At 46.2% G+C, this 26,445-nt stretch overlaps 1 protein-coding gene across 1 annotated transcript in view; it reads right to left on the bottom strand.

Moving 5' to 3' along the window:
* The window catches only part of LOC147100318 (serine/threonine-protein phosphatase 2A 65 kDa regulatory subunit A beta isoform), a 61,031-nt gene extending 55,397 nt beyond the window's left edge, over positions 1-5,634 (bottom strand). Inside the window, exon 1 of the mRNA XM_085967883.1 lies at positions 5,496-5,634. Coding sequence (XP_085824009.1) covers positions 5,496-5,582 — 87 coding nt within the window. The 5' untranslated portion in view covers positions 5,583-5,634. The remainder of the gene's footprint in view (positions 1-5,495) is intronic.
* Between the last annotated feature and the right edge of the window lie 20,811 nt (positions 5,635-26,445).

Here is a 26,445-nt window from a genome sequence, read left to right as displayed (position 1 = left end):
TACCGGTCTGTAATTCCCCGTTTTCTCTCTACCACCTTTTTTGAATAGTGGGGTAACATTAGCTACCCTCCAATCCATGGGTACTTTTCCAGATTCCATCGAATGCTGGAAGATGATCAGCAAAGCATCAACTATTTCTAGGGCCACTTCCTTAAGTACCCTAGGATGTAGATTATCAGGCCCTGGGGATTTATCGGCCTTCAATCCCATTAATTTCCCTAACACCATTTCCCTACAAATAGTGATTTCTTTCAGTTCCTCCCTTTCATCAGACCCTATGTTCCCCAACATCTCTGGGAGGTTATTTGTGTCCTCCTTTGTGAAGACAGAATCAAAATATGTATTTAATTGGTCCGCCATTTCTTTGTTCCCCATTATAAATTCCCCTGATTCTGACTGCAAGGGACCTACGCTTGACTTCACCAATCTTTTTCTGTTCACATAGCTATAAAAGCTTTTACAGTCAGTTTTTATGTTCCTTCAATCTAAAAGCAAACTACGTAGGTATGAGGGGCAAGTTGGCTAAGGTAGATTGGGAAACTACATTAAAAGGTATCACGGTAGACAAGCAATGGTTAGCATTTAAAGAATTAATACATAATTTACAACAAATATACATTCCTTTAAGGCACCAAACCCCACAGGAAAAGTGGTCCAACCATGGTTAACAAGAGAAGTTAAAGATAGTATTAGATTAAAGGAAGTGGCTTATAATGTTGCCAAAAATAGTAAGCCTGACTTTTGGGAGGATTTTAGAATTCAGCAAAGGAGGACCAAGAAATTGATAAAGAAAGGGAAAATAGATATGAGAGTAAACTAGCGAGAGACATAAAAACAGACTAAGAGCTTTTATAGGTATGCAAAAAGGAAAAGATTTGCAAAAGTAAATGTGGGTCCCTTACAGGCTGAAACAGGAGAAATTATAATGGGGAATAAGCAAATGGCAGAGAAATTAAACAAATACTTTGTGTCTGTCTTCACGGAAGACGACGCAAAAATCTTCCCGGAAATGGTGGAGAACCAAGGGTCTAGCGAGAATGAGGAGCTGAAAGAAATTACAGGAAACTTTGGTTTATCCGGAGGTTGTAGGTCCGGAATACTCGATCTAATGGCAAAAATCAGGAGCCGTTTCCTGTAAAATTTTTTAGATCTCATTCTTTTTTTTCCCCCCCCCAGTCAGCCACTGCAAGGTCTGTAGCTATACCAACAGCTTCAGCTAGAGATGCTTGCAGCTGCAGCCGACTCTTTAGAAGCTAAGCAACAGTGTTTGTTGTCAGATACAAAGATGAAAACCTCCGTATGCTTCAACATTAACGTTGTATGTCCGGCGGTTTTGATAGATCGGCAACACGCCGGCCCCGGATATCACAAAGTTTCCTGTAGCATAGGGCACTGGTGAGGCCATACCTTGAGTACTGTGTACAGTTCTGGTCTCCTTACCTAAGGAAAGACATACTTGCCATAGAGGGAGTGCAACAAAAGGTTCACCAGACTGGTTCCTGGGATGGGGAGGATTGTCCCATGAAGACAGATTGAGTAGACTAGGCCTATATTCTCTCGCGTTTAGATGAGCGGTGATCTCATTGAAACATTCAAAATTCTTAGAGCTTGACAGGGTAGATGCAGGGAGGATGTTTCCCCTGGCTGGGGAGTCTAGAACCAGAGGTCACAGTCTCAGAATAAGAGGTCGATCAGTTAGGACTGAGATGAGGAGAAATTTCTTCACTCAGAGGGTGGTGAATCTTTGGAATTCTCTACCCCAGAGGGCTGTGGAGGGTCAGTCCTTGAGTATATTCAAGACAGAGATCAATAAATTTTTTAATATTAAGGGAATCAAGGGATATGGGGATAGTGCAGGAAAGTGGAGTTGAGGTAGATCAGCCATGATCTTATTGAATGGGCCAAATGGCCTACTCATGCTCCTATTTCTGTTCTTATGGCATCACAAAAAACTTCACGTAAAATTATTTGCCCTGCAGAAGTACACAGCAGCCATTTTAGGCACAGCAAGGATCAAAAACAGCAATAAAATGATGCCGTGTGATTTTTTTGGTCATACTGGTTCAGGGAAGACAGCTAGTCAGGAAACGAAGGAACACTTTAATCTTCTTTGAAACAGTAAAACTCCCTGCTCTTTTTGGATAATGCCATAGCATCTTCAACATTCATCTGCAGACCAGGCCTCAGTTCAAGTTAATTTGAAGGACAGGCTGTCCGACAATGCAGTAGTCCCTCGGTACTACACAGGTTGATAAGGCTGTTAAAAAAGCATACGGGGTCCTTGGCTTTATAAATAGAGGCACCGAGTACAAAAGCAAGGAGGTTATGGTAAACCTTCATAAATCACTGGTTCGGCCTCAGCTGCAGTATTGTGTCCAATTCAGGGCACCACACCTGGAATGATGCTGCAAAGGAGATTTACTAGAACGATACTAGGGGTGAGGGACTTCAGTTTTGGGGAGACGAGAGAAACTGGGATTATATAAAAACATAAGAATTAGGAGTAGGCCATACAGCCCCTCGAGCATGCTCCACCATTCAATAAGATCATGACTGATCTTTGACCTCAATTCCACTTTCCCGCCCAACCCCCATAACCCTGGATTCCCAGAGTCCAAAAATCTACCTATCTCAGCTTTGAATATACTCAATGATTCAGTATCCACAGCCCTTTGGGGTAGAGAATTCCAAAGATCAACGACGCTCTGAGTGAAGAAATGCCTCCTAATTTTTTTTATATTCGTTCCTGGGTTGTGGGCGTCGCTGGCAAGGCCAGCATTTATTGCCCATCCGTAATTGCCCTCAAGAAGGTGGTGGTGAGCCACCTTCTTAAACCGCTGCAGTCCTTGTAGTGAAGATACTCCCACAGTGCTGTTAGGGAGGGAGTTCCAGGATTTTGATCCAGCGACAATGAAGGAACGGCGATATATTTCCAAGTCAGGATGGTGGGTAACTTGGAGGGGAAATGCAGGTGATGGTGTTCACATGCGCCTGCTGCCCTTGTCCTTCTAGGTGGTCGAGGTTGTGGGTTGTGGAGGTGCTGCCGAAGAAGCCTTGGCGAGTTGCTGCAGTGCATCTTGTAGATGGTACACACTGCACCCACGGTGCACCGGTGGTGGTGGAGGGAGTGAATGTTTAAGGTGGTGGATGGGGTGCCAATCAAGCGGGCTGCTTTGTCCTGGATGGTGTCGAGCTTCTTGAGTGTTGGTGGAGCTGCACTCATTCAGGCAAGTGGAGAGTATTCCATCGCACTCCTGACTTGTGCCTTGTAGATGGTGGAAAGGCTTTGGGGAGTCAGGAGGTGAGTCACTCGCTGCAGAATACCTAGCCTCTGACCTGCTCTTGTAGGCACAGTATTTATGTAGCTGGTCCAGTCAAGTTTCTGGTCAATGGTGGCCCCCAGGATGTTGATGGTGGGGGATTCGGCAATGGTAATGCCGTTGAATGTCACGGGCAGTGGTTAGACTCTCGCTTGTTGGAGTAGTCATTGCCTGCCACTTTTGTGGCGCGAATGTTACTTGCCATTTAACAGCCCAAGCCTGAATGTCATCCAGGTCTTGCTGCATTCGGGCATGGATTGCTTCATTATCCGACGAGTTGCAAATCAGAAGAAAGCTCTGCAGTCCTGCCACATCCAGTCGTGAATGGTGGTGGACAATTAAACAACTAATGGATGGAGGAGGCGCCACGAATGCCCCCATCCTCAATGATGACGGAGCCCAGTCTTAAATGGCCGACCCCTTATCCTAAGACTATGCCCCTAATTCTAGACCCTCCAGCTCGGGGAAACAACCTTGCAGCATCTACCCTGTCAATCCCCCTCAGAATCCTATGTTCCAATGAGATCACCTCTTATTCTTCTAAACTCCAGACAGTATCGGCCCAATCTTCTCAATCGCTCCTCATAGGGCAACACACTCATCCCAGGGATCAATCTAGTGAACCTTCGTTGCACAGTCTCCAAGGATTGTTCTTAGAGAAAGTTAAAGGGAAATTTAATTGAGGTGTTCAAAATGATAAAGGGTTTTGATAGAGTAAATAAGGAGAACTATTTCTACTGGCAGGAGGGAAGATAATTGGCAAAATAACCAGGGGGGGGGGAGGAGTTTTTTTTTAATGCAGTGAGTTATGATGATCTGGAAAGCACTGTCTGAAAGGGAGGTGGAAGGAGATTCAATAGTAACTTTCAACAGGGAATTGTCTACAGGTTTGAAAAGGAAACATTTGCAGGCCTTTCAAAGAGCCAGCACAGGAATGATGGGTGAATGGTTTTCTGTCCTGTATGATTCTATGTGTTCAAGTCCTGTTGTGGCCTTGTCAAAATTCCTTCAGACACATTTAGTTTTACAAAAAACATCTTTTGGGTATGGTAATGTAGTTCTTGTATTACTAGATTAGTAATCCAGAGGCCTGCACTAATAATAATCCAGTGAATTGGGGTTCAAATTCCATCATGGCAGTTTGAGAATTTGAATTTAGTTTAAAAGATTTAAAAAATCTGGAAATAAAAAGCTGATATTAGTGAAAGTAAACCATGAAGCTGTTGGATTGTCGTCATAACCCAACTGGTTTACTAATGTTGTTTATTTATGGAAATAAATCTGCCGTTCTTACCCAGTCTGGCCATCTGTGACTCCAGTCCCACACCAACGTGGTTCACTCTTAATTGCCCTCTCAAATGGCCTAGCAAGCCAGCCACTCAGTTGTTTCAAACCATTACCCTCAGTTCAAGGCGGCCAATCACCACCTTCTCAAGGCAACTAGGGATGGGCAATAAACGCCAGCCTTGCCAGCAACACCCACATCCCCAGAATGAATTACAAATAAACACACACTTCAGGGATGAAACAGGAGTTTCTGCAGAAAAATTCTTAAATGACGATTCAGAATACAGAGTCACTGCACAAAGCCTACTCCTGCAGGAAGAAAATGGTTTGCATTCTGGCTACTTAAAAGGAAATAAAATGTGAGATAGAAAATATTTCCCCCTAAACAATGAGATTTAAATCCTGTTCATAAGCATTTTTCCTTAAATCACAGAAGTACATATTGGGAGACCTGTGATTTAAGGAAAAAATGCTTATGAACAGGATTTAAATGTCCTTGTTTTGAGCGGAATGTTCTCAGTCTCTCCAAGACGTCTACGCATTAAGGAGACAGCCATTTTGCCCATGGCCTTCTGACAACTAGCCATTTCGTCCTATTCCTTTCCTCATAGCCTTTTAAATGCTTAATTTTCTGTTGCAAATATTGAACCATAGGTGGTCTTTTTTCACGGCTGGGAGCTTCAGCCTTTTGCAAAGATTGTGTAAGCAGGGTGGAAAGGGAGGGATGGTGGGTGAGGCCCACAATGGGATGATGGCAACACAGCCCCCCAGTTTGAAAGCGGCGGCCAGAGCCTGCAGGCCGGCCGGCCGTGAGTCAGAGGCGGCGCCATCACCTGCCTCGAAACTCCCCGTTCCCCACTCTAGCGGTTTGCTCTCCCTCCCGCCTACCTGCACATCTTCATTCCGCAGCTCGTCGATTAAAACCGCGATCGGGTAGAGCGAGTCATCGCCATCAGCCACCTCCGCCGCCGCCATCTTAACGCCTAACCAGTCGCTTGTACGGGGCCACCCGCGAGTCGGCAGCAGGAGCGGAAGTCACCCCGCCGGCCAATGAAAAAGCGCTGGCGTTTTTTCCCAGGTCCAGGCCGAGGCGAGTCACGCGCATGCGCCCTGCGCGCTGTGAGTCTATGCTGCGCGACGCCATGTTTGATACAGGAAAGAAATGCCAGGGGGAAGGGAAATCCATAATGAATCTCTGGCATTGGTTCTTGTCATGGTTTGAAAAGTTAATTAGGAGCACAGTGAGGGTGACATTCCTCCATCATTTTTCCTTCTTCAAATGTTAGTCAGTGAAGTAAGAAAGAAAAGAAAGACTTGCATTTCTATAGCACCTTTCAGGACCACCAGACGTCCCAAAGCGCTTTACAGCCAATGAAGTACTTTTGAAGTGTGTAGTCACTGTTGTAATGTCGAAAACGCGACAGCCAATTTGCGCACAGCAAGCTCCCACAAACAGCAATGTGATAATGACCAGATAAAAATCTGTTTTTTAGTGATGTTGGTTGAGGGATAGATATTGGCCCCAGGACACCGGAGATAACACCCCCTGCTCTTCTTTGAAATAATGCCATGGGCTCTTTTACATCCACCTGAGAGAGTAATGTTGGTATATTAAGGGACTGAGCTTAAAGAAAGAACTAGCATTTACACGGCCCATTGTCAGGATGACCCAAAGCACTACATAGCCAATGAATTAGTTTTGAAAAGTAGTGACTGCAGTTATGCAGGCAGTATTGCTGAATTCCTTCAAGCGAGAGCTGGACCTGTTTCTGGCTGGGAGCGGGGATGCAATCACCTCATACAATAGAGATACCATATAACATTAATTAGGGCCAGTGTGGTCTCCTCGACTGGTTTCGATTGCTTAAGGGGGGCTTAGGAATTGTTCAAATTTTTTTCTCAAATTGATCTAGGTTTTGTATCTGTTTTTTCACCTCTCCCAAGGGATTACACGGTGGGATGGGGAGTGTCTGTATGGGACAGGCTGGAGGGACCAGTAGGTCTTTTCCTGTCCATCATTTTTTGTATGCATGGCATCTAATTTGCACACAGTAAAGTACTACAAACAGCAGTGAGATAAATGGCCAGTTAATCTGTTTTTGGCAGTATTGGTTAAGAGATAAATGTTGTCTATACATGAAAACAGTTTATAGTTCGGATTTCAATTAAAGATGAGGATTAGAAAAATTGTCTTTTTGTGAGACCCAAAGAACAGAGTTCAGTGAGATTTTGTGAGTTCATAAAATGGGTTTGTGTGGAGAAGGCTGTTCAGCCATTTTATCTCTTTCCGTAATACCAACATACACCATTACAGCATCTGAGGACCTGATATTGACAGGGGTGGGTTTTCCGAGCGGGGGGTGGGGAGGGGGGGGCAGAGTTTTGGTCAGGAAGCACGGAAGACCGGGCTTCCCCACATGCTGTGCAGTTTTAACTCCACAGCGTAAGTATTTTTTTAACAGGATCCCCGCTCCGTCTTTCGGATGAGACGTTAAACTGAGGCCCCGTCTGCTCTAACAACAGAAAATGCTGGAAAAACTCAGCAGGCCAGGCCAGGAGAGAGAAATAGAGTCAACGTTTCAGGTCGAAACCCTTCGTCAGGACTGAGAAAACACAGGAAATGAAACAGATTAAAAGGCCAGTTTGGGGGCTGGGAAATGGGGATGAGAGAACAAAAGAGAAGTGAAGAGACATTAAGAGGTATTCAAAACCAGACGAGATGGTGATAGGACTAGTGGAGACAAAAGACGGCTCTAGATTAGGTGTGAAATGCGCTGGCAGAATGAGAGACAGCTGCCATGTGGGAGAGAAAAAAGGGGGAAGGGCACAAAACAAAGGTGTGGATAAAAAATATATGTAAAAATGTAATAGGGGCCGAGGTTATAATCTGAAATTGTTGAACTCAATATTGAGTCCGGAAGGCTGTAAAGTGCCTAATCAGAAGATGAGCCCCGTCTGCTCTGTCAGGTGGTTGTAAAAGATCCCACGAGCACTATTTCGAAGAAGAGCAGGGGAGTTATCCCCGGTGTCCTGGCCAATATTTATCCCTCAATCAACATAACAAAAACTGATTATCTGGTTATTATCACATTGTTGTTTGTGGGAGCTTGCTGTGCGCAAATTGGCTGCCGCATTTCTTACATTACAACAGTGACTACACTTCAAAAGCTGTAAAGCGCTTTGAGACGTCCGGTGGTCGTGAAAGGCGCTATATAAATGCAAGTCTTTCTTTCTTTAAAGACAGGTTGACAGGTTTAGCTTCCACTTGGGCGGGGAGCCTGCAGTTGCTAGTGGGAGCATGGGGATGGGGTCCGATCCCAGGGAGGAGGGTCCGATTCCCGATCAGGGGGCAGGTCTGATGCGGGGAGCGGGGGGGCTCTGATCACAAGGAAGCAGGTAGCTTGGGAGGAAGCACTCCTGCTCCTCCTGGCCCACAACCAGTGCTGTAAGGGCTCTTACCTTTTCCCCAAAGCTGTCCTCACCTCCCTTGAGCTGCCACATTTCCCGAGGCCTGGGAAACCCGGCCGGCCAGGGTTAAACCTGTAAAGCAGGTTAAATATGAGTCTCCCAGCCTCATTATACTCATAAATGGCCAACCCGCCTTCAGGGAGAGGCTTGGCTGCCTGCCCCCTGTACCGCCTCCATTAAACCCGGAAGTGGGCGGGCTGGGGTGGGGTTGAGGTTTTTACAGCTCAGCCGACCCCAACCCACCTATTTGTGAGGGTTAAAATTCACAAATGTTTCTAAATTGAGTTCAGCCAGCATAGCAGAAATCAAAGTACTATTTTGCTACATGTTGCAATTTAAAGTAAACTTTGAACAAAAATAATGAGTAGCTGTGACAGATTACAAAACGGTAATCTAATCCAGAATTTCAGATGACGTCATTAAGGCTACGAACAGATCATTGCTATGCAGTGATCACTGCCCAATATTGCATTGGTTAGTGCAAATTCAAACTATCCATGCACACCATGGGGGTAATTTTAACCTACCTTGCTAGGTGGGAATCCTGCAAGATTGGTTGCAATGCCAGTTTTGCACCCTGCCCAATATTACTCCATTGACTTCAGTGGAGAGTAAAATCGGGTGGGTGCAAAACCAGCGTTGCCCCCCATATTGTCAGTTTCCGGAGTGACGGGTTAGGTTAATATTGCCCTCAGCGCTATGGGTGCATGATGATGCCCACACAACCGCAATGTCATCAACAACAACTTGCATTTTCTTTTTATATTCGTTCCTGGGATGTGGGCGTCGCTGGCAAGGCCAGCATTTATTGGCCATCCCTAATTGTCCTTGAGAAGGTGGTGGTGAGCCGCCTTCTTGAACCGTTGCAGTCAGTGTGGTGAAGGTACTCCCACAGTGCTGTTAGGGAGGGAGTTCCAGGATTTTGATCCAGTGACGATGAAGGAACAGTGATATAGTTCTAAGTCAGGATGGTGTGCAACTAGGAAGGGAACTTGTAGGTAATGGTGTTCCCATGCGCCTGCTGCCCTTGTCCTTCTAGCTGGGAGAGGTTGCGGGTTTGGGAGGTGCTGCCGAAGAAGCCTTGGTGAGTTGCTGTGGTGCATCCTGTAAATGGTACACACTGCAGCCACGGTGCGCCGGTGGTGCAGGGAGTGAATGTTTAAGGTGGTGGATGGGGTACCAATCAAGTGGGTTACTTTGTCCTAGATGGTGTTGAGTTTCTTGATTGTTGTTGGAGTTGTACTCATCCAGGCAAGTGGAGAGTATTCAATCACACTCCTGACTTGTGCCTTGTAGATGGTGGAGTCAGGAGGTGAGTCACTTGCCATAGAGTCATAGGGGGTGATTTTCATTCAGAAGTCGGGAATGAGGCAGGACTACAATTTTCGGGGTTGTAGTCCCGCCTCCATCGAGATGCGGCCAATCCACGCGATTTTAACTTTATTGACCTTGTTGAGCCCGCCCAGAGGGCTCAGCAGGCCAATTAAGGGCCACCCGGCAACAGGTGACGTCACAGACTGAAATTTCATCTGTCAAGACGTTTTGACAGATGAAATATCAGTGTTTCACAGCTGTTTGAAGCTGTCAAACACTGACAGTCTTACTTCTAACCTGAGTCCTTCTACACAGACTCAGTTAGAAATCTCACCGGCACAGAAAGCTGCAGGCTGTCACTTTTGACAGTTCGCAGCCATTCTGCTTTCTGTGCCGGTTAGATGATGGACTCCCGAAACCTAGAGGAAGGAAGGCTGAAAAGGTAAGTACAGGTAATTTAAACTTCTTTACACACTTTAGACACACCAAACACACTTACCTTTGCACTCATGCGCCCATCACTCACCTGAACGCCGACATCTCGACCCCTCCATGTCCTTCAACCCGACGGCCCAACTCCTCTAACTCAGCGTGGTTTGGAGCCATCGGGAATCCCACACTTCAAGCTTTAAAATAGGGATTAGGCTAAAAACTGCCTGTTAACTACCTGTTAACAGGCAGTTAATTGGCACTAATCCCTTCCCGCCTCGGGTAGGTGGGTCCCAGTGTGGGGCGGGTACGCGCCTCTTTGAAACTTACAAGGAGGCGGGTTGGGGACGGGATGGTGTCGGGACCCCCGAATTCAGGATTTTAACCCTCCGCATGCCTCAAAGCCCGTCTCCACGGGTCAATGAAAATCGACCCCTTTGTGTCCACGCCAGACGTCAAACCCTGTCTATTCTAATCCCATTTTCCAGCACTTGGTCCGTAGCCTTGTATGCTATGGCGTTTCAAGTGATCATCTAAATGCTTCTTGAATGTTGTTAGGGTTCCTGCCTCTACCACCCTTTCAGGCAGTGAGTTCCAGATTCCAACTACCCTCTGGGTGAAAAAGTTTTTCCTCAAATCTCCTCTAAACCTCCTGCCCCTTACCTTGAAACTATGCCCCCTGGTTATTGACCCCTCTACTAAGGGGAAAAGTTCCTTTCTATCTATCCTATCTATGCACCTCATAATTTTGTACACCTCAATCAGATCCCTCCTCAGCCTTCTCTGCTCTAAGGAAAACAACCCCAGCCTGTCCAGTCTCTCTTCATAGTTGAAGCGTTCCAGCCCAGGTAACATCCTGGTGAATCTCCTCCGCACCCTCTCCAATGCAATCACATCCTTCCTATAGTGTGGCGACCAGAACTGCACACAGTATTCCAGCAGTGGCCTAAGTAGCATTTTGTACAGCTCCATCATAACCTCCCTGCTCTTATATTCTATTACTCGGCTAATGAAGGCAAGTATCCCATATGCCTTTTTAACCATCTTATCTACCTGTCCTGCTGCCTTCAGGGATCTATGTACATGCACACCAAGGTCCCTCTGACCCTCTGTCCTCCCTAGGGTCCTACCATTCATTGTGTATTCCTTTGTCTTGTTAGTCCTCCCAAAATGCATCACCTCACACTTTTCAGTGTTAAATTCCATTTGCCACTGTTCTGCCCATCTGACCAACCCATCTATATCGTCCTGTAGCCTGAGGCTTCCCTCCTCGCTATTTACCACTCCACCAATTTTCGTGTCATCTGCGAACTTACTGATCATACCTCCTACATTCATATCTAAATCATTAATGTACACTACAAACAGCAAGGGACCCAGCATCGATCCCTGCGGTACACCACTGGACACAGGCTTCCAGTCACAAAACAACCTTCGACCATCACCCTCTGCCTCCTGCCACTAAGCCAATTTTGGATCTAATGTGCCAAATTGCCCTGGATTGCATGGGCTCTTACCTTCTTGACCAGTCTCCCATGCGGAACTTTGTCAAAAGCCTTACTGAAGTCCATGTAGACTACATCAACTGCACTACCCTCATCCACACACCTAGTCACCCCCTCAAAAAATTCAATCAAATTGGATAGGTATGATCTCCCCCTGACAAAGCCATGCTGACTATCCTTGATTAATCCTTGCCTCTCCAAGTGGAGACTAATTCTGTCCCTCAGAATTTTTTCCAATAATTTCCCTACCACTGATGTTAGGCTGACTGGCCTCTAATTCCCTGGTTTATCTCTACTACCCTTCTTGAATAATGGTACTACGTTAGCTGTCCTCCAGTCCTCTGGCACCTCCCCTGTGGCCAGAGAGGTTCTGAAAATTTGTGTCAGAGCCCCTGCAATCTCCTCCCTTGCCTCACACAACAGCCTGGGATACATCTTGTCTGGCCTGGGGATTTATCCACTTTTAAGCCCATTAAAACCGCTAGTACCTCCTCCCTTTCAATGCTAATTTGTTCAAGTATATCACAATCCCCCTGCCTGATTTCTATGCCTACATCGTCCTTCTCCATAGTGAACACAGATGCAAAATATTCATTTAAAATCTTCCGGCTCTACACACAGATTTCCACTTTGGCCACTAATGGGCCCTACTCTTTCCCTGGTTATCCTCTTAATGTACTTATAAAACACCTTGGGATTTTCCTTTATTTTGCCCGCCAGTGTTTTTTCATGCCCCCTCTTCGCTCTCCTAATTTCTTTTTTAAGTACCCCCCTGCACTTTCTATACTCCTCTAAGGCTTCCACTGTTTTTAGTCCTTTGTATCTGCCAAAAGCCTCCCTTTTTTTCCTAATCCATCCTTGTATATCCCTTGACATCCAGGGTTCCCTAGACTTGTTGGTCCCACCCTTGACCTTTACGGGAACATGTTGGCGCTGTACTCTCTCTATTTCCTTTCTGAATGACTCCCACTGCTCTGATGTGGATTTTCCTTCAAGTAGCTGATCCCAGTCCACTTTGGCTAGATCCTGCCTTATCATATTAAAATCGTCCTTCTCCCAATTTAGAACCTTTATTTCCGGTCCATCTTTGTCCTTTTCCATGACTACCTTAAATCTCACCGAATTATGGTCTCTGCCACCAAAATGCTTTCCTACTGACACTTCTACCACTTGCCCGGCTACATTCCCTAGAATTAAGTCTAGTACCACCCCCTCTCTTGTAGGACTTTCTACATGCTGGCTCAAAAAGCTCTCCTGGATGCACTTTAAGAATTCCGCACCCTCTAAGACTTTCACACTCTGACTATCCCAGTTAATATTGGGGAAGTTGAAATCCCCCACTACTATTACCCTATTATTTCTACACTTCTCTGAGATTTGCCGACATATCTGTTCCTCTATCTCCCCCTGACTGTTTGGGGGGCTATAGTACACTCCCAGCAAAGTGCTTGCCTCCTTTTTGTTTTTAAGTTGTACCCATATGGCCTCATTAGAGGAACCTGCTAAGATATCATCCCTCCTTACTGCAGTAATTGACTCCTTGATTAATATTGCGACACCCCCTCCTCTTTTACAATCCCCTCTGTCTCGCCTGAAGATTCTATACCCCGGAATATTGAGCTGCCAGTCCTGCCCCTCCCTCAACCATGCCTCTGTGATAGCAACAATATCATACTCCCGTGTGTTCATCAACACCTTCAATTCATCTGCCTTACTCGCAAGACTCCTTGCATTAAAATAAATGCCATCCAGACTTGCCATACTCCCTTGTGCCGTTACATATTTGCTCTGCCTTCCAGACTGACTTGTTTTTTCCTCTATATTTGGCTGTGCATCACCCCCTACTTTCGCACCACTCCATATCCCACCCCCCTGCCAAGTTAGTTTCAACCCCCCCCAACAGCACTAGCAAACCTCCCCGCAAGGATGTTGGTCCCATTCTGGTTCAGGTGCAACCCGTCTGACTTGTACAGGTCCCACCTTCCCCAGAAGCAGATCCAGTGATCCAGGAAACTAAAGCCCTCCCTCCTGCACCAACTCTTTAGCCACGCATTCATCTGCTCTATCCTCCTATTCCTATACTCACTAGCACGTGGCACTGGGAGTAATCCAGAGATTACAACCTTTGAAGTCCTGCTTTTTAATCTGCTACCTAGCTCCCTAAATTCTTGTTGCAGGACCTCATCCCTCTTTCTACCTATGTCATTGGTACCAATGTGACTGTTCGCCCTCCCCCTTCAGAATGCCCTGCAGTCGTTCAGTGACATCCTTGACCCTGGCACCAGGGAGGCAACATACCATCCTGGAGTCACGTCTGCGGCCGCAGAAACGCCTGTCTGCACCCCTCACTATTGAGTCTCCTACCACTATTGCCCTTCCACTCTTACTCCTCCCCCCTTGTGCAGCTGAGCCACCCACAGTGCCGTGAACTTGGCTCTGGCTGCACTCCCCAAAGGAACCGTCACTTTCACCATTTTCCAACACAGAAAAACGGTTGTTGAGTGAGATGCACTCTGGGGCTTTCCTGACTGCTTGCCGCAGGATGCCCAGCCTCTGCCCTGCTCTTGTAGCCACAGTATTTATGTGACTGGTCCAGTTAAGTCTCTAGTCAATGGTGACCCCCAGGATATTGATGGTGGGGGATTCGGCGATGGTAATGCCGTTGAATGTCAAGGGGCGGTGGTTAGACTCTTGCTTGTTGGAGATAGGCATTGCCTGGCACTTGTGTAGTGCAAATGTTACTTGCCACTAATTAGCCCAAGCATGAATGTGATCCAGGGCTTGCTGCATTTGGGCATGGACTGCTTCATTGCTTCATTATCTGAGGAGTTGTGAATGGAACTGAACACTGTGCAATCATCAGCGAACATCCCCACTTCTGACCTTATGTCGGAGGGAAGGTCATTGATGAAGCAGCTGAAGATGGTTGGGCCTAGTACACTGTCCTGAGGAACCACTGCAGCGATGTCCTGGGGCTGTGATGATTGACCTCCAACAACCACAACCGTCTTCCTTTGTGCTAGGTATGACGCCAGCCAGTGGAGAGTTTTCCCCCTGATTCCCATTGACTTCAATTTAACTAGGGCTCCTTGATGCCACAATTGGTCAAATGCTCCCTTTACGTCAAGGGCAGTCACTCTCACCTCACCTCTGGAATTCAGCTCTTTTGCCCATGTTTGGACTAAGGCTGTAAGGAGGTCTGGAGCTGAGTGGTCCTAGTGGAACCCAAACTGAGCGTTGGTGAGCAGGTTATTGGTGAGTAAGTGCTGCTTTATAGCACTGTCGAGAGTAGACTGATGGGACGGTAATTGGCCAGATTGGATTTGTCCTGCTTTTTGCAGACAGGACATACATGGGCAGTTTTTCACATTGTCAGATAGATGCCAGTGTTGTAGCTGTACTGAAACAGCTTGGGTAGAAGTGCGGCTAGTTCTGGAGCACAAGTCTTCAGCACGATAGCTGGGTTGTTGTCGGGGCCCATAGCCTTTGCTGTATCCAGTGCGCTCAGCCGTTTCTTGATATCACGTGGAGTGAATCGAATTGGCTGAAGACTGGCTTCTGTGATGGTGGGGACCTCGGGAGTAGGCCGATATGGATCATCCACTCGGCACTTCTGGCTGAAGCTGGTTGCAAACGCTTCAGCCTTGTCTTTTGCACTCACGTGCTGGGTTCCACCTTCATTGAGGATGGGGATATTTATGGAGCCTCCTTCTCCCGTTAGTTGTTTAATTGCCCACCACCATTCACGACTGGATCTGGCAGGACTGCAGAGCTTTGATCTGATCTGTTGATTGTGGGATCGCTTAGCCCTGTCTATAGCATGCTGCTTCCGCTGTTTAGCATGCATGTAGTCCTGTGTTGCAGCTTCCCCGGGTTGGCACCTCATTTTTAGGTACGCCTGGTGCTGCTCCTGGCATGCACTTCTGCACTCCTCATTGAACCAGGGTTGATCCCTTAGCTTTATATAGCGCCTTTAACATTCCACGGTGCTCATCACAGCATATCTACTAGGAAATAATTTGAACTTGGAGATTCAGGGCTATATTTCTCGGTCGCTAAGGACAATGGTGCAGGAGCAGAGTAAGGACTGGGGGACCAGAAAAATGTGGTTGAGATCCATGCAGCCAGGTCTGCACTACTTTATTGTGGTTTTCAAGCTGACCTTTAGACTTGCCTAAAGTGGACCGCTAAAACATGGGTAAGTTATAAGCATCACAAAGCTTGAGCAACACCTGATGAGTTGGAAATTTTACACCTAAATTAAAGTGTCGGTCACATCGATTGGCAAAAGTGCTTGAGCCTTAACACCTGATGATGTGAAAAAGACTTTGTAACATCACTAAACTGGTTACTAGGCGATTTTCACACTTAGACAAAAACACTTGTAAAAGGAGCTTAACATATTGACTGGCAAAAGGGGCTTAACGCATCAGCTTTAGCGAGGCAGAACAAGGAATGAATCCAGACTTTTGTCATTCATTTAAACATTTTATTCATTTAACAGGGACAGCTGTCATTGGAAAAGATAGAAAAGGGATTTGTGCATTGCGATTTTATTCCCTTAAACATTTTATTATTTTACAATGTTATTCATTTAAGTGGGTTTGACTGTGCTAACATTTACCTGTCACTCTGCCTGTAAAAGGAGCATTGTCTTTACAAAATAGTGTCTGGAAAATCTCCTTTGTTTAGAGAGGTGCCAAGAAAGTGATGTGTCCTTATCTTTGCAACAAGGAAGGCTTTACCAAAAATTGTTTATGATCAACTAATCTTCTTAGAAACCTTTTGATTAATGACCCTCGCCTCTGAGTCAGAAGGTTGTGGGTTCAAATCCCACTCCAGAGACTTGAGCACAAAAATCTAGGCTGACACTGCACTGCAGTACTGAGGGAGTGCCGCAGTGTCAGAGGTGCCAACTTTTGGATGAGATGTTAAACCGAGGCCCCATCTGCTCTCTCTGGTGGACGTAATAGACCCAATGGCACTATTTTAAAGAAAAGCAGGGGAGTTACCCCTGGTGTCCTGTCCAATATCTATCTCCCAATCAACATCTAAAACAGTTTATCTGATCATTATCACATTGCTGTTTGTGGGAGCTTGCTGTGCACAAATTTGCTGCCGCGTTTCCTACATTACAACAGCGACTCCACTTCAAAAGTACTTCATTGGCTGTAAAGCGCTTTGGGACGTCTGGTGGTCGTGAAAGGCGCTATAGAAATGTAAGTCTTTTTTTAATGCCAACCATTATGTCAGTAATTAGCAGAATATTTGCTTCATTATGATATGACCAGGTAGATCAAGCTCTCTACACCATGCACAAAAGAAAGGCCATAATTAAAACAGACAATGCTGGAAATACTCAGCAGGTCAGGCAGCATCTGTGGAGAGAGAAACAGAGTTAACGGCCTTGATTTTAACTGACCCGTGGAGTCGGGATTGGAGGCGTGCGGGGGGTTAAAGTCCCGAATTCGGGGGTCCCGACACCATCCCGCCCCCAACCCGCCTCCATGTAAGTTTCAAAGGAGGCCGCACAGGGACCCGCCAACCCGAGGCGGGAAGGGATTAGTGACAATTAACTGCCTGTTAACAGGTAGTTAACAGGCAGTTTTTAGCCTAACCCCTATTTTTAATCTTGAACTGTGGGATTCCCGACGGCTCCAAACCACGCCAGGTTAGAGGAGTCAGGCCGTCGGGTTGAAGGACTTGGAGGGGTCGAGATGTCGGTGTTCAGGTGAGTGATGGGTGCATGAGTGCAAAGGTAAGTGTGTTTGGTGTGTCTAAAGTGTGTAAAGAAGTATAAATAACCTGTACTTACCTTTTTAGCCTTCCTTCCTCTGGGTTTCAGGAGTCTATCATCTAACCGGCACAGAAAGCAGAACTGCTGCGAACTGTCAAAAGTGACAGCCTGCAGCTTTCTGTGCTGGAGAGATTTCTAACTGAGTCTGTGTAGAAGGACTCAGGTTAGAAGTAAGACTGTCAGTGTTTGACAGCTTCAAACAGCTGTGAAACACTGATATTTCATCTGTCAAAACGTCTTGACAGATGAAATTTCAGTCTGTGACGTCACCTGTTGCCGGGTGGCCCTTAATTGGCCTGCTGAGCCCGCTGGGCGGGCTCAACAAGGTCAATCAAGTTAAAATCGCGTGGATTGGCCGCATCTCGATGGAGGTGGGACTGCAACCCCGAAAGTTGTAGTCCCGCCTCCTTCCCGACTTCTGAGTGAAAATCACCCCCAACGTTTCAGGTCGATGACCTTTCGTCAGAACTGGGAAAGGTTAGAGATGTAACAGGCTTTAAGCAAGTGCAGGGGCAGGGAAAGGGGGAGGGGAGGAAAGAACAAAAGGGAAGGTCTATGATAGGATGGAAGGCAGGAGAGATTAAAAGACAAAGGGTGGATGGTGCAAGGCAAAGGGAGATGGTAATGTTACAAGTAAAGAAACCAAAGGATAGTCTAGATGAGGTGTAAATGGGAATGGCAGAACCATCAACAGCTGCCATGTGAGAAAATAGGGGCAGAGGTTATAGTCTGAAATTGTTGAACTCAATGTTGAGTCCAGAAGGCTGTAAAGTGCCTAATCGAAAGATGAGGTGCTGTTCCTCAAGCTTATGTTGAGCTTCCTTGGAACAGTGTAAGAGGCCGAGGACAGAGAGGTCAGAGTGGGAGTGGGGTGGAGAATAAAGAAAGGCCATCTCATTTATGTCATCAGCATGCCAAGCATACTGCGAAGTAAAAATCTAAACTCTCTGCATAATTTTTAAACTATTTGGATAATCTTATTTGCGTTTCCCTTTAAGGGCAAAACCAAAGGTACATCAAAAAAGTAAAATGAATTGGCATTTATATAGTGCCTTCAGCATCATAAAGCACCTCAAAGCTCTTCAAATAGGAGAGTGCTGTCAGACACCGAACAGTGAAGAGGAGTTAGGGAAGGTGACTGATGGCAGGTCAAAGAGGTAGGATTTGAGGAGGCGTTAAAGGAGCAAAGGGAGGTAGCAGGGCAGGTGGGTTTAGGAAGTTTTACAGAGTGCGGGGCTAAGACAGCTGAGAGGTATGCGACTGAAACTGGAGCAGAGAAGGGGCAGAGGTTGCACAGGAGGCTAGAGCTGGATGATTGAAGGGTACGCTGACACATAGAGCTGGAGGAAGGTGCCGAGGCAGGGAGAGGCGAGACCACGGAGGGATTTGTACACGAGGACAAGGATTTGGAATTCTTTGAGTTGTGGATAGGGAGCCACTGAATGCTGACAAGGGCAAGGGCTATTTTGGAGTGGCATTTAATGTAGTGAAGGAGTGTTAAAGTAGCTGTAGTTTATACAGGGTGGAACACAGCAAGCTGGTGAGGCGAATGTTGGAGCAGTCAAGTCTGGGCGTGTTGAAAGTGTGGGCAAAGGTTTCAGTGTCACTGGGAGAAAGGTAGGGGCGGGGAGTTTGTTTTTCTTACTTATTTCTCTTGTATTGTCATATGAATCCAATTAAGTAATAACAACAATAATAATAATCAACTTTATTGTCATTGTTAGTGCACAAGTGCAGTACAACGAAATGTAGGCTTGTGGCTCCCGAGAGTGTACATTTAGATTAAGACATTTAAACATTCAACATTCATTTGGCTTGTAATACATTAACATAAACATAACCATAATAAAGTGCATTGGCAGATGTGCAGGCTTTAGAGTTTATTTGTGGAGTTCAGTAGGATGACAGCCCTGGGAAAGAAGCTGTTCCTAAATCTGGTCGTACGGGTGCGAATGCATCTGTAGCGTCTCCCAGATGGCAGGAGGACGAACAGACTGTGGCTGGGGTGGGTAGGGTCTTTGATGATGGTCTGTGACCTCCGTAAACAGCGTTTCTGGTATATGTGCTCTATGGTCGGTAGCCGGGTGCCGGTAATGCGTTGGGCAGTTTTGACTACCCGCTGCAGGGCTTTCCGGTCATAGTAGCTACAGCTGCCATACCATACTGTGATACAGTTCGTCAGGATGCTCTCTATTGTGCAGCGGTAAAAGTTAGAGAGGATCAGGGGTGACAGGTTACATCCCTCAGCCTCCTTAGGAAATATAGGCGCTGCTGGACCTTCTTCACCAGAGAGGAGGTATTGAGGGACCAGGAGAGGTCTTCCATGATGTGGACTCACAGAATCACAGAATCACAGAAACCCCACAGTGCAGAGAGAGGCCATTTCGGCCCATCGAGCCTGCACCGACACATATCCCACCCGATCCCCGTAACCCCTACACCAACACATATCCCACCCTATCCCCATAACCCCACGTATTTAATCCCCCTAACACTAAGGGTCAATTTATCATAGCCAATCAACCTAACCCGCACATCTTTGGACTGTGGGAGGAAACCGGAGCACCCGGAGGAAACCCACGCAAACACGGGGAGAATGTGCAAACTCCACACAGACAGTCACCCGAGGCCGGATTCGAACCCGGGTCCCTGGCGCTGTGAGGCAACAGTGCTAACCACTATGCCACCGTGCCGCCACTCCGAGGAAGTTAAAGCTGTCCACCCTTTCCACCACAGCCCCATGGATGTGGATGGGGCATTTCTTTAGTCCTGAGTAGGTACTTATCATTTATGCTCAGTAGTATGCCCATATATCCCCAACTGAAGTTTTCTAAGAAAGAAAGAAAAAAAGAAAGAAAGAATGTTTATATAGCACATTTCACGACCACCGGACGTCCCAAAGTGCTTTACAGCCAATGAAGTACTTTTTGAAGTGTAGTCACTGTTGTAATGTAGTTAGAAATTGCTGACTCTTAAAAAGGGACAATTAGTATTTTTATACACAAACATTAGACTTAAAGCATTAACTCCTTACGTAACTTATCAAATTTTCACTTATTCCATTGTGAATACTGACGTCGATCGCGCAAAAGTTTATGATTGTGTCAGAACCACAAAAGTTGTTGGTGCTTAAACCACACCTCCATGTCTTTGCTATCAGTGCAGGAGCTGATGCAGCTGTACCTCAACATTCTGTCACAAGACCACCAGCAAAACATGACAAAAAGCGGGATGAGGTCCTAAAAGCGGAATATAGGGAGTTAGGAGATAAATTAAAAAACAGGACCTCAAAGGTAGTAATCTCAGGATTGCTACCAGTGCCACGTGCTAGTCAGAGTAGAAATAGAAGGATACTTCAGATGAATACGTGGCTAGAGGAATGGTGCCAGGGGGAGGGATTCAAGTTCCTGGGACATTGGAACCGGTTCTGGGGGAGGTGGGACCAGTTCAAACTGGATGGTTTGCACCTGGGCAGGGCTGGAACCGATGTCCTAGGGGGAGTGTTTGCTAGTGCTGTGGGGGAGGGTATAAACTAAAATGGCAGGGGGTTGGGAACCTGAGCAGGGAGACAGAGGAAAGGGAAACAAGGATAAAAGCAAAAGATAGGAAGGAGAAAAACAAAAGTGGCAGTCAGAGAAATCAACGGTTTAAATCAAACGTGGCCACAGTAAATAATAATTCTAATAGGTCTAAGAGCGTTAAAAAAACAAGCCTGAAGGCTTTGTGTCTTAATGCGAGGAGCATCTATATATATAAAACGGTATGTCTTTCCCTCTGTCTTTCCCTCTGTCTTTCTGTCTTTCTGTCTTTCTGTCTGTCTGGCTATACAATCAAAAGTTATAGAGCGTACCTACACATATGTTATATCAAAAGAAAGCTTATCATTAGGGGACTCTCTTAGGCATATTTCCTTTTTTGTCAGACAAAAATTGTTAGGACAGTATACAAAAAAGGTTCAAAAATCCTCAAAAATCCACTCATTAGCGGTTCACCAATCCTACCTGTCATTAGCGTTGACTGACGTGCTGCTTGACCAATCCTACAGTTCACTCACCTGATGGTTGACTAATCAGTGCGTTACAGGCGGGTCCTAATCCTCCAGTCTCCCTAAACTTCGCCGCCATTTTTTTCATCCCCACAGGGACAGCACCAACCAAACAGACCCCCACATTGCGACTCCGTCAGCTGCAGGTGAGTTTCCACACAGCGGGCGGGTCATCGGCAGCGGCCGACCTTCAACCGCGCGATCCGCGGGGGAGCTCAGCTCGGGTCCGTCTCGCCCCGAGAGCCCGGCCGGGCCTCAAGCGCTAGGCCCGAGACACGCAACCGGCGGGCGAGCTGCAGCTGCCAACCGTCAACCGCGCCATCCCCTCGGGAGCTCAGCTCGGGGAGAGCGAGGGAGAGAGAGAGGGGACAGACACCGTCAGGCAGACCGCGCGGCCCAAAATTGCCCTGGCAACGCCAGGCACCCCCTGCTAGTTTGTAATAAGGTGGATGGATTGGCTGCACAAATAGAGGTAAACGAATATGATTTGATTGGGATTACGGAAACGTGGCTCAAGGATGGCCTAGACTGGGAACTCAACATCCAGGGGTATTCGATATTCAGGAAAGATAGGCAAAAAGGAAAGGGAGGTGGGGTAGCATTACTGGTTAAAGAAGGGATTAACACAATTGTAATGAAGGATATTAGCTCTGATGATGTGGAATCTGTATGGGTAGAATTGAGGAATACTAAGGGGAAAAAAACGTTAGTGGGAGTGGTATATAGACCTCCAAACAGTAAGGCGGAGGTTGGGGATGGCATTAAAAGGGAAATTAAAGAAGCGTGCAATAAGGGCACAGCAGTCATCATGGGTGACTTTAATCTACATATAGATTGGGCCAACCAAATTAGTAACAATACTGTGGAGGAGGAATTCCTGGAGTGTTTACGGGATGGTTTCCTGGACCAATATGTCGAGGAACCAACCAAAGATCAGGCCATCTTAGACTGGGTATTATGTAACGAGAAAGGATTAATTAGCAATCTTGTTGTACGAGGCCCCTTGGGTCGGGGCAATCATAATATGATCGAATTCTTCATTAAGATGGAGAATGAAGTAGTTGACTCAGAGACTAGGGTCCTCAATTTAAATAAAGGAAACTACGATGGTCTGAGGAGCGAGTTGGGTAGGATTGATTGGGGAATGGCACTCAAAGGGTTGACGGTGGATAGGCAATGGCAAACATTCAAAGACCGAATGGATGAGCTACAGAATTTGTTCATCCCAGTTTGGCATAAAAATAAAACAAAAAAGGTGACTCAACCGTGGCTAACAAGGGAAATTAGGGATAGCATAAGATCCAAGGAGATGACATATAAATTGGCCAGAAAAAGCAATAATCCTGAGGATTGGGAGCAGTTTAGGATTCAACAAAGGAGGACAAAGGGATTAATTAAGAAAGGGAAAATAGAATATGAGAGTAAGCTTGCAGGGAACATAAAAACTGACTGTAAAAGCTTTTATAGATATGTGAAGAGAAAAAGATTGGTGAAGTCAAGCGTAGGTCCCTTGCAGTCAGAATCAGGGGAATTTATAATGGGGAACAAAGAAATGGCAGGCCAACTAAACACATATTTTGGTTCTGTCTTCACAAAGGAGAAGAAAAATAACCTCCCAGAGATGCCGGGGAACATAGGGTCTGATGAAAGGGTGGAACTGAAAGAAATCAGTACTTGTAGTGAAATGGTGTTAGGAAAATTGATGGGACTGAAGGCCGATAAATCCCCAGGGCCTGATAATCTACATCCCAGGGTACTTAAGGAAGTGGCCCTAGAAATAGTAGATGCATTGCTGGTCATCTTCCAGAACGTGATAGACTCTGGAACAGTACCCATGGATTGGCGGGTAGCTAATGTTACCCCACTATTCAAAAAAGGTGGTAGAGAAAAAGCAGGGAATTATAGACCGGTAAGCCTGACATCGGTAGTGGGGAAAATGCTAGAGTCCATTATAAAAGATGTAATAGCAGAGCACTTGGAAAGCAGTGACAGGATCGGACAAAGTCAACATGGATTTACAAAAGGTAAATCGTGCTTGAGCAGCTTGACTAACCTACTGGAATTTTTTGAGGATGTAACTGGTAAAATAGATAAGGGAGAACCAGTGGATGTGGTGTATTTGGACTTTCAGAAGACTTTTGATAAGGTCCCACATAAGAGATTAACGTGCAAAATTAAGGCACATGGGATTAGGGGCAAGGTATTGACACTTGGATAGAGAACTGGTTGGCGGACAGAAAGCAAAGAGTTGGAATAAACGGGTCATTTTCCGAGTGGCAGGCAGTGACTAGTGGGGTACCGCAAGGATCGGTCCTAGGACCCCAGCTGTTCACAATATATATTAATGATCTGGACGAGGGAATTGGATGTAATATCTCCAAATTTGCAGACGACACAAAGCTGGGTGGGAGGGTATGCTGTGAGGAGGATGTCGTGAAACTCCAGTACGATTTGGACAGGTTGGGTGATTGGGCAGAAACATGGCAAATGCACTATAATGTGGATAAATGTGAGGTTATCCACTTTGGTGGCAAAAACAGGAAGGCAGATTATTATTTGAATGGCAATAGATTGGGAGAAGGGGAAGTGCAAAGAGACCTGGGTGTTCTTGTGCACCAGTTGCTGAAGGTAAGCATGCAGGTGCAGCAGGCGGTTAAGAAGGCAAATGGTATGTTGGCCTTCATAGCAAGAGGGTTCGAGTACAGGAACAAGGATGTCTTGCTGCAGTTGTACAGGGCCTTGGTGAGACCGCACCTTGAGTATTGTGTGCAGTTTTGGTCGCCTTACCTGAGGAAGGACGTTCTCGATGGGCCGAAATGGCCTCTATCTGCACTGTGGGGTTTCTGTGATTCTGTGAGTGCAGCGAAGATTCACCAGGCTGATACCTGGGATGGCAGGAATGACGTATGAGGAGAGATTGTGTCGATTGGGCTTATACTCACTGGAGTTTAGAAGATTGAGAGGGGACCTCATCGAAACCTATAAAATTCTGTCAGGCCTGGACAGACTAGATGCAGGAAGGATGTTTCTGATGGCCGGGGAGTCCAGAACCAGGGGTCATAGTTTAAGGATAAGGGGTAAGCCATTTAGGACTGAAATGAGGAGGAATTTCTTCACCCAGAGAGTGGTGAATCTGTGGAATTCTCTGCCACAGAGGGCGATGGAGGCCAGTTCATTAAATATATTCAAGAAAGAGTTGGATATATTTCTTAAGGCTAAAGGGATCAAGGGATATGGGGAGAAGGCAGGGACAGGGTACTGAATTTGGATGATCAGCCATGATCTCATTGAATGGCGGAGCAGGCTCGAGGGGCTGAATGGCCTACTCCTGCTCCTATCTTCTATGTTTCTATGTTTCTATGACACAATGCTGCTCCTACCTGTGGCGCTTTGTCTGAACAGTGTTACCGCCTGCAAATGTGCTCCCTGTAGGTAGTCACTAATAAATCCAACAGGGATTTCAGGAGAAACTCCTTTATCCAGAGAGTGGTTAGAACTCGCTACCACAGGGAGTGGTTGAGGCAAATAGCATAGATGCAGTTAAGGGGAAGCTGGATAAACACATGAGGGAGAAAGGAATAGAAGGTCATCTTATTTGGGTTAGGTGAAGAGGGGTGGGTGGAGACTCGTGTGGAGCATGAAGAGCAGCATGGACTAATTGGGCCGAATGTCCTGTTTCTGTGCTGTACATTCTATATAATTCTATATAAAAGTAAAAAAAGAGCTCTTTCTAACTGGTTTGATGGGCCAAATGTTCCTTTTCTTATACCATAGAATCATAGAATGGTTACAGCACAGAATGAGGCCATTCGGCCCGTCGAGCCCGTGCCGGCTCTCTGCAAGAGCACTTCAGCTAGTCCCACTCTCCCGCCCTTTCCCCGTAGCCCTGCAAATTTTTTTCCTTCAGGTACTTATTTTGAAAGCCACAATTGAATCTGCCTCCACCACCCTTTCAGGAAGTGCATTCCAGATCCTAACCACTCGCTGCATAAAAAAGTTTTTCTTCATGTCGCCTTTGGTTCTTTTGCCAATCACCTTAAATCTGTGCCCTCTGTTTCTCGACCCTTCCGCCAATGGGAACAGTTAGATACATAGAAGATAGGAGCAGGATGATCAGCCATGATCGCATTGAATGGCGGAGCAGGCTCGAGGGGCCGAATGGCCTACTCCTGCTCCTATCTTCTATGTTTCTATATGAGTGGGACTTTGAACCCACAACCTTCTGACTCAGAGGTGAGAGTGTGACCCACTGAACCACGGCTGTCACAATTGAATGCACCAATTGAAAGAAGTAATCGAAAGAGTAAACTCTGCCGTATTCAGGACATTTTCTTTGCCAGAGACTCTCTGCGAATTCAGAGAAGCAGAGTATTAGAACTGGTTCTCAGCCAGCTGATGGAAAAGGAGCTAGAGTTGGAGCAGGCACTTGACTTCAGGGCCTCATATTACCCCCTGGGGAACTCTGGAACCTCAGTCTATCAAAGCTTGTTGTATTTTTGCAGCCAGTGTGTTATCTGATTCCTAAGGAGGCTTAGGCGGTTGAACATGTAGAAACAGACAAATGTTTGTCCCTAAATGTATCCATTTGTTTAAGCTGGCAGCACTCTTACTTCAGTCAGAAAATTGTCATCACAAACTTGAGCGCATAATACAGGCTGATACTTCAGTGCAGCACTAAGGGACTGCTGTATGTCAGATTATCATCTTTCAGGAGAGACGTTATATTGAGACCCTGCCTGCCTGCTCAGGTGGGTGCAAAATATCCTATGGCACTATTTGAGGAAGAGCAAAGAGATGCTGTGGCCTCCCTCAACTGATAACACCAAAAAACAATTATCTGGTCATTTGCTGATTGTTGGCCCTTGCTGTGCGCAAATTGGCTGCTTTGTTTTGTCTCACTGCACTTCAAAAGCAATTCCTTCGCTTTAAAGTGCTTTGGGACATCCTGAGAATGTGATAACGTGCTATACAAATGCAAATTCTTTCTTTAAATAACCGCTCACTGCTCCAGGATCATCCTGGAATGCAAAGCTAAACCCTGGCTTCTTTTCTCTAAGACTAACTGTTCCCTTAAACCCCTCTCCCCCGTTCCTTCCAACAACAATGCAACGGACTTCTTTGTCACTAAAATTGAGATCATCCATTCAGCTGCCTCTGCCACTTCCCCCCCTTCCCCTTGGCCGCCGTCTGTCATCTCTGCCGGTGAGGTGCGAGACTCTCCGCATCCCCAACTGTTGAAGCCTGCAGGAAGAAACAAAGGTAAGTAAACATTTTCTATCA

The sequence above is a fragment of the Somniosus microcephalus genome, chromosome 26 (genome assembly GCF_052327205.1).
Source record: "Somniosus microcephalus isolate GS21.2 chromosome 26, FLI_Smic_1.0, whole genome shotgun sequence".
In the NCBI taxonomy this organism is placed as follows: domain Eukaryota; kingdom Metazoa; phylum Chordata; class Chondrichthyes; order Squaliformes; family Somniosidae; genus Somniosus; species Somniosus microcephalus.
This window is presented reverse-complemented; position numbering and strand designations above follow the sequence as displayed.